The sequence below is a fragment of the Perca flavescens genome, chromosome 14, assembly GCF_004354835.1.
Source record: "Perca flavescens isolate YP-PL-M2 chromosome 14, PFLA_1.0, whole genome shotgun sequence".
In the NCBI taxonomy this organism is placed as follows: Eukaryota; Metazoa; Chordata; class Actinopteri; order Perciformes; family Percidae; genus Perca; species Perca flavescens.
The window spans coordinates 1,071,942-1,081,098 of record NC_041344.1 but is presented as its reverse complement, the minus strand read 5'-3'; the positions used below and the strand labels follow the sequence as shown (position 1 = coordinate 1,081,098).

At 38.4% G+C, this 9,157-nt stretch overlaps 1 protein-coding gene across 1 annotated transcript; it reads right to left on the bottom strand.

Moving 5' to 3' along the window:
- Positions 1 to 356: 356 nt before the first annotated feature.
- On the bottom strand, positions 357 to 6,221 carry LOC114568458 (CD209 antigen-like protein D). The gene is made up of 6 exons (XM_028598072.1): positions 6,071 to 6,221; positions 3,783 to 3,902; positions 3,188 to 3,277; positions 2,527 to 2,672; positions 2,135 to 2,247; positions 357 to 819 (listed from the first exon to the last, which is right to left on the bottom strand). Exons 1-6 carry the CDS (start codon positions 6,219 to 6,221, stop codon positions 687 to 689), a joined length of 753 nt encoding a protein of 250 aa, XP_028453873.1. The 3' UTR covers positions 357 to 686.
- Between the last annotated feature and the right edge of the window lie 2,936 nt (positions 6,222 to 9,157).

The window sequence follows — 9,157 nt, the reverse complement described above, 5'->3', positions numbered from 1 at the left end:
AACCTTGGTCCGGACCTTGGTTCGGACTTTCATGTGTGAAAACGCCCGAATATAATAAGATATAAATACAAGAATAAAGGTTACAGTGCAGTATAATATATAAATAATAATTTGATTAAATAGGTTGTAGGGACGGGTTTGGGAGGGGAGAGGGAAGGTTTTATTTTGTGTGAAGTGTAAAATGTTCTGAGTTAAAAGGATGAAAATGTTTGGAATTATTTTTCAACTGAAATTATTATTATTTTTTTATTACAAAAGGTGAAGTACAGGAAAAATGTATCTTTGCCCCAAACACAAAATTTTAGGTACAGTCTACAATGTGAACGGCAGCCAGCCCTAGCTCCTGGTGAAGCTTCTCTCTGGCAGCTGGAAATTAGCAGCTGACTGCAGGTTTATCAAAGGAAACACAGGAACAACTTCTAACTGATTACAAACTATAAGTAAACCAAGGTAAAGGCAACCTGCTAATCCATGTTTTTATTATCTTTTATTATAATTATCCTGTAGTACTACAGAGTAACACATGACTTCTAACCAGATTGTGCACTATGAAGGGCAGAGGAACAATATCTCTGTAATCCAGGTTATTTAGCAACACAGAATATACAGCTGAGCAAATGTTAAATAATTGGTCTGATTTAACAAAGCTGGGCCCAACACTAGACACCCTTCTGTCATCAAAGAGTTCAGATAATAATTTTCTCACAGATCCCGTTCTTATAATCATCATATCTACGTTTTTTCCATTTTCCTTGTTGATCGCAACATGTTGCAGCGTACAGGTGATCGTCATTGCGAGTCAGTCCTGATGCCCAAAACCTGTCAGACAAATAAAATGTTCTTTTATCAAACAGCTGAAACTCCTGATTGTTATTAATTTGAAGTAAACTGTTGCATTTCACTTTAATTATTTATGTCATCTGTAATTAATATCATTATTTTAATAACTTCTTTAAGATTCAGTTTTGTAAATCGATGTAACCTGTGACTGCTAATAAAAGAATGAAAGCTTGTTCAGTGCTCCCATATCTCTGTTTTCATTTAAGGGTTTAATTTACAGACAATTAACAAAATCATCCCCAATAAACAAGGTATGATGTGTTTATTAATATCTAACACCAGGATGGCATCCTTTCGTGGTTTCTGCCCCTACTGCCTCTTTTCATGAGATCAGCAGCCTGTCCCATATAGACTTTACATTGGGATTGAGTCACACAAAACGGTTTCAAAGCTGACTGCGCCCGTCTCTCCAGTTTCTTCTTAATATGTACTATTAGCATGACTACTAATACTACTAGTAATACTACTAATACTACTACTAATAAAACTACTACTAATACTACTAATAAAACTACTAATATTACTAAAACTATTAAAAATACTACTACTAAAACTACTAATACTTATACTATTACTAATACAGCTAATACTTATACTATTACTAATACAGCTAATACTACTACCTAATCCATGGGTCTGATGCTCATATTTAGCTTTGTTCTCATGTTTCCTTAAAGGTCTACTATGCAGCATTTCCCTAACAAATATTTATAGACTAGTACTAAAGTAATGCCTCTCAGTCATCAGTTATGACCCACTAGAAGTGTGTGGTGGTGTCTGTATCGGCAGAGACCTTGCTCCCCATCCCTGGATTCTCTCTTTTCTTTTGCTGTGAGTATGATGTTTCTCTCTCTCTCTCTCTCTCTCTCTCTCTCTGTCTATATTTCTCCCCTCTCTCACTCTCTGTATCTCTCCCCCTCTCTCTCCGTCACTCTCTATGTGTCTCTTACCCTCTCTCTCTGTCTCTCATTGTCGCTATTTCTCTCCTCCCCCCCTCTCTCTCTCCTATTTTTTTCTCTCTGTCTCTCTCTCTCTGTCACCCTCTCTGTGTCTCTCTCTCTGTCTCTATTTCTCTCCCTCTTTCTCTCTCTCTCTCTGTCCCTCTCTCTCTCTCTGTGTCTCTCTCTCTCTATCTCTATCTCTATCTCTATCTCTCTCTCTCTCTCTCTCTCTCTCTCTCTCTCTCTCTCTCTCTCTCTCTCTCTCTCCGGGGAAACCAATCAACTCAGTGTAAAACATAATTATTTTAGTGACAAACAGTGACCAGAAACCAAAAACCTTTAAAATGTCTCACGTTTTTCTCAGCGGTGATCCATCCACCCATTTCCATTCTGAGTATGAGTATGTCCCTATATTCCGTAGACCAATCCAGGACTCTCCATCCTTATTCAGCTCAGAGACAAACTTCTAGTAGTTGACGAGAGAAAACAATAATTTCTCTCTTCACAGTTCAACATTTATGTTGTAGTCAATTCATCTTGTGACTTCATCAGCCACAACAAACACAAGAGGGATCCCTCGGTCCACCACACACTGAGGACTGGACCCAACAGCATAATAAATAAAACAAAATAAATATGTTAAGGGCATTTTCCAAAGATTTCGAATTGATATTATGTATATTTAAATATTTCGATTAAATGTCTTTTTCTCTAAAATCACTCAATCAGAAACAAACACACTCACCTGTTCTTCTTCGTTGTTTATGACGACCAGATCTGCTCCTCTCTCCTCTCTGCAGTCAGCTCTGCTTCCATCCCAAGTATTCTTCTCTTTAGATTTGAAGTAACAACTGCGTCCAAATGTCGTCCATCCATCAGAACACCACTTCTCTTAATGTCAACAAGTTTTAAAGACAGATTTCAAATCATTCAGTGTCAAAGTGATAAGACTTGGAGTTTTAACTATATAAAGATCTTTCTTTCCTCTGTTACGTTTCCTTTTCAGGATGTTTACTCTGTAAATAATTTGAATTTTCACTCAGGTTTTATATCTCATTTGTAAGTGACTGTCTCTAACAGAAATATTCACATCATCAGCAAAACAGTTCAACAGTATGAAACAGTTATAATCAACTGTAACTACACAATCAAGTTCTATGATGTAAATGTGTATAATACAGGAGTTTACTGGATTAAACTTTTCTCATCTTTAATTTACTTCATCATGTAACTGACTGTGATTTACACTCAGTGTTTTGTCACTGCTATGTAACTGACTATAGTTGACAGAGATGTCTTGAGATAAACAGCAATATATACAAGTAAGACATCATGAGATTATTTATGCTTAATATGCAATGTGAAGTTGGATCATGTGTGTTATGGTGATTTGAAACCTTTCTTACCTGAAACTTTCACCTGGAGCTGACTGTTGTTGTTGCTCAGTTGTTTGTATCTAGTCTGTAGCACCTCGTGTTTGGTCTGCAGCAAAATGACTGAAAAATAAATATGAAAACCATAACAAAGTTAAAAAAAGACTAACAACACCAAATCATTCTGCTTCAAACTAAAGACAAATATTTGGGACATAAAACCACAGTCTTTTTTGTGTGCAAAAATGAGCCAAAGCTTGTATGAGGTCTCATTAGTCTGACTTTCCCAAACTGAATATGTCTTTAGTATAATTTTCTCTCTTCATGTTTCCACTGACGGTGTTTCCTTGCTGAGTGGTGGTATAAAGGAAACATCCTGGTAGTCTAGTGTTGTGTTGATAAAGTTTTTTCCCTCCTATTTCTTATATTGTAATTGTGTTAGGAAGGGATCGCTTAACAGGTGATATGAACAGTAGGAATGAATACAGCGACTAAAAACTATTTCAGCTTATGGCATGTCAGTAAAAACCTGAACGTTTCCTTTAGAGCCTGAAGCTGATTTAAGTACACCATGGGGTATTGGTTCAGTATTTGTGGCTCAGTAGTTGTGAAGTGTATTTTAACTTACAGTATACGGATAAGAGGATGAGTCCAGTCATCATCAGAAAGCAGAGCACTGCCAGACAGAGTGCTGCAGCCCTGAAAGTCTTCCTTTGGACAGCTGGAGGATGTCTCTCAGTGTCTGGTCCTAAAGTGGTAAAGTACACAGAGAACAAGGTTCATTACAGGGACACAACATGAGTCTTTGATATCAAAGTTCCTATAAGTCCCTCCAGGATTTCGTGGCCTTTTATTGAGATTGTTGTGGCCCAAATGCCTGATTTTGCGGGAGCTTTTGTAAAAACATTGCGATAAAAGTTGCGATGTCTTTTTGTATTATTGCTGCAATGAAGTTGTGAGCGACAGTGAAAAAAAACAACAACAAATAAGTTAATGAATGAATCAAATTTGAACATATGTGTGGCTTGTTGATCTTTAGATTGTAAGTTTATTTCCTATCCTGGCCTGGGACAAACAGTTTGATAAAGTTCTTATTGGACTTTAACTTATCATTACTCTTACAATAACGAGCATAGCTGTCCTCAATTAAAGTCATTCTGTATGTCTCATCTCCGTTTTTTCCTGCATCCACCATGTGTGTTTGCGTGTGTGCGCACGTCAGGCACAGGGCGAACTGAGTAGCCCCGCCTGTTGCAGAGAGCCGACAGGATTGAAAGCAGCAGCTTTCAGCGACTTTAGAGTAAAAAACATTACAATGTGCATTGATGTTAAAATGTATACAGGTTGGCAGGACAGTCTGAAATGTCTTTCGCTGTACGTTTTGTTGGTAAATGTGAGATGTTCGAGTCACACACGTCTCGTCATCATATCAGAAAAAGGAAATATATTTGGCGACGTGCGTGTGTTACGTCAACCTGTTTTCACTCCTGCTTGGTCAGTGGCTCTCAGTGTCGCATCCTCAGAGTTACATACTGATGCAAGTCTGGTACGTGGGATTGCTGTGATTGTTTGAAGTCGCGGGAAACTCTGGTTATTGGTCAAATTTGCGGTGAAGTTGCAGTGATTGGTCAAAATTGCGAGTCGCACCAAATTCACGGTGATATGTTGAATTTGCGGTAATTGTTTGCAATCGCTACATCGCGAAATCTTGGAGGGACTGTATTATGTCCCTGTAAGAATAACCTTTTACTCAGCAGCTTCATTGCTTTGATCTGTGGTTGGGTGGGTCAGGCCCTTCAGGTTCACTTCAGGTGAGAACGCGGTCCGACCCAAATACAGGAAGTAAACCACAAACAGAGCATTTACTAGCCTGCAGCTTCAACCTTGCACACAATGTATAGACGTATATATGATTTAAGGGATGATAACATTCAGATCCATAAACTGTTCTGAGCACACATCCCTGGTCGTCTGTGTGACATCATCAGTCTGTGTGACATCATCAGTTTGTGTGACATCATCAACACTGAAGCAAAACCAGGAAACCCAAGATGTTTTAAATGTGGTGTTGCTCCATTATTTCTGAGACCAGAAGTGTCGGCAGGTTTCACTCAGATATTCTGTCCAATAAACAAGCGACTGTTTCCACCATGTGACATTTGGTAACTGTGTTTGGTGCCTTTGACAGAGTGCAGTGTGAACACAAACCCAACCAAATAAATAAATGCAAGAATGCTGCAACCTCACCCCCGAATCTGGTGTCTGTTGAGTCTGGTGAACTATAGGTGTGAAAGCACCCTTAAACAAATTATCAAACCTCTTAGGTATACCAATTATTACACTAAAATAAAACAAATATCAACACATCTGAAATGTTGAGTTGTAATGGGCCATTGAATTGCAGAACTGACGCAATAAAAAATGCTGCCTTATAGTGACTTTCCTCTCTTTCTCTCTCTAGTCTCTCTCTCTCTCTAGTCTCTCTTTCTCTCTTTATTTGGCTCTACATTGCTAATGATATTCAACAGACTTCGTCACATTGTACTTCCCTCTTTCCTGTCATGTGGTTTCATGTCTTTACCGGAGTCAATGCTTCCTCAGATCTCAGCAATGACACTTGTCAGTTAAATGTTAAAATAACCAAACACATCGGGTATAATTTCTTAATAAACAATGCATCCCAACACTTGAAAATGAGTCTCATAACCAGAGAACTCTGATACTCTCAGCAGAACATAATAAAACTAACTACAGGAAAGAGCTGCATAACACAAGGTTCCATACTGTACATGTACATCTATAGAAACAAACATAGATGGGCGGCAGTTTCCTTGGGATTTGACAGCTGAGAGTGACAAACAGAGCAAACGTAGCATGAGTATTTATGATATTTATTTGTCATAATTTCTCACTTACCTCCTCCTGCTGACTGATTATCAGTGTGATCATCTCCGATAGCATATATTACCACCTCCCTTTCATCCCACTCTTCTTTGTTTTCCTGCATATTTCTTTTGTATCTCACCTTCTTTGACATATCTGCATTGGCATAAATATCTCCCGACATCTTGAAAAACTGTAGCTGCACTTAACTTCACTTACTGCTTACTGTGCTGTGTAGATCGGACACTATGCTGCTGTAAAACTTTAGTAGATATATATTCAGTATTGTAACATTCTCTTCTGATGCTGCTGCTGTCAGTGTTTCTTGGAAAGTAAAGAATATTAAGGAAGTAACAGCACATACCAACCCCCCCCACCCTCCCACACACACACACACACACACAAACACACACAACCAACCTTATTACTCATTATTTTGATATATTTGAATAAAAACATAGTAACTCCAGTGCGGTGGTTTTCTTAACTCCAGCATGGACACTGCATTGTCTAATCTTTGGATTTATTTTATGAAACTATTTATAAACTATAAATGCATTTGTGTAAAACTGAAATATTTATAAATAGCACTAATTCACTGCTTAGCTACAGGCTTTCACACCCCACACAGCAGTTCAAAACAGGAAATGCTGCTTTCACAGTTCTTTTTGTTGTCTAAAATAAATTTTTGTAATGTGTGATAGGCATCCAAATTCCCACATTTGTGTAGGCATCCGAGGCTCAGTACTTACATGGTTTAGATTCTATTTGGCAAATAGAAGTTTCTCTGTCATTATTGGTGACTTATCCTCGTCAACTGCTCCTCTCTCCTGTGGGGTACCCCAGGGTTCTATTCTTGGCCCCATCCGGTTTTCCTTATATATGTTGCCTTTAGGGGCTTTTATAAGAAAACACAACTTGTCTATTCATTGTTATGCAGATGATTTACAAATGTATTTGCTTATGAAACCGAATGACTGTGTCGCACTAGACTCCCTGTTTAGCTGTATTAATGATATTAAGTTGTGGCTTTCACAGAACTTTCTTCATTTGAATGAAGCTAAAACTGAGTGTATCATCTTTAGTACTACAGATATGCCAAACGGTCCAGCTTTGAGTTTGGGAGCCCTGGCTATGGAGGAAATATTTATTCATAATTCAAATTGAAAGTCCAAAGAGAAATTGAAAGTCCAAAGAGAAAACGAAGCAAGATCAAATTAAAAATATTATATATATATTTTTTTATTTTGCATTTGGCTTATCATTTGGATTTAATATTTGGCTTTTAGATTTCAATTTAACATTGGCTTTTAATTTGGATTTAATATTTGGTTTTTGGATTTCAATTTAACATTGGCTTTTAATTTGGATTTAATATTTGGCTTTTCAATTCTAATTTAACACTGGCTTTTAATTTGGATTTAATATTTGGCTTTTTGATTTGAATTTAACATTGGCTTTTACTTTTGATTTAATATTTGGCTCTCTTTAACATTGGCTTTTGATTTGGACTTGACACATGTCAATGTAAATGAGGAGGCGTGGCCCAAAGACTGGTGGGAGGGTCTTAAACGAAAGGGGTGCAGAGGCACCTTATGAACAGCAGGGGGAGCTGACTGTTGGGGAACACACTGTTGAGCATCTGTCTGCAGCTTCGCTACCAGGCTGACTTGGCCTCTTGATTCACATGATAGAAACTGATGATGTAGGCTAAACACAAACGACATTTCACGCAACAACAGTGAAGTTTTTGTGTAGTTACGATAACTGGGCCAGTGTTAGTGAGGGCTAGATAAGGACTGTATTTAAAGCTGATTCTGGTTCCCAACTTCACCCCAGGTGTGTCTGTTTAAAACACGGACAGAGACAACTTCTCTCTTTTGATGTTTTATCTAATTAAGCAACAGTAGAAACATGGGTGTGGGTAGCTCTGCTACGTGTGTTTGTGTGTGGTCAGATCTCAAGGACACACGCACACAATCTCAACCGGGTAGTCAGTCATCGTCCGAACTGTGACCTCTCCTTTTTCTTTTTCTTCCTTCCTAACGTTTTCTCCGTCTCAGTGTCTTTGAGTTAACCCTAATACATTTCTTACTGTAAGACAAAAAGTCCCACTTCACTTAAAATACGCTTAAATTCAGGCATTCAGTCAGTTGGGAATTGGAATTAAAAACCCTTCAGATAAACTTTATAAAAGTATCTTAAAGTAAAGTGGTTTCTTCCTGACTGTAAAATTGAGGGAATAAACATATCTGTGCATAGCTGCATTCACTGACACACCAACTGTTGTTGGCCTTGACAATTATTTTAGAGGAAGTGAAGTATAGGTGTGAATTCTATTTGTTTTGTTTGTAGTGAAACAAACAAAACACATAATAGATCATCTTCTTTACGAACATACAACCAGGGTCTGTGATAATTACCTGAAGTTCAGCTGGATGGAATAAAGAATAAGCTCTGCTACATACACAGCTAGTAACACACAGAGAGCATAGATGCAAAACAGAGTAGAGGAGCACAGAAAAAAGATGAAGAGATGAGTGACCAAAGTTGCAAGTCTTCCATGTGTAATAGTTTATGCATATGTGGCCTTTAGATGAAGTGTTGTTCTTGTAACTGAACCTAAAATTATTTCTCTTGTGGCTCTTTGTCAGTTACAGCTTCAGGTGCATTACCACCACCATCTGGACTGGAGTAGTACTGACTCTAATTTACACGTAGCTCTGGAAAACTGACTGACTGTAATCAGATTAGTGACGTGGCTAACAGAGACTCATAAACAGTATGTGGCCAGGTGTTTACAAGTGTTCCATGTGGAATTAATCCAGACATAAGACTCTTGAAATGATGAGTGTAAACGAGACCTTGGGTAAGATTTGGGAAATATTCTTATCACAGAAAAGCCAACATTATGGTTGGGTTTAGGGTAGGGTTGGTACCAACCGGAGTAGGCCAGTACCATCCGAGGACCAATTGAGGTATAATCAATGTGCAGGTGGAGCTGCTGACGCTTCCCGCACAGGCCGCAGTCTCTCGGGTGCTCTCCTCTTGAATTACTCTCCGCAAACGTTGCAGATAAACGCCGGCTGAGCGTGGCGTGACGGATCTGAAGGATCGGCG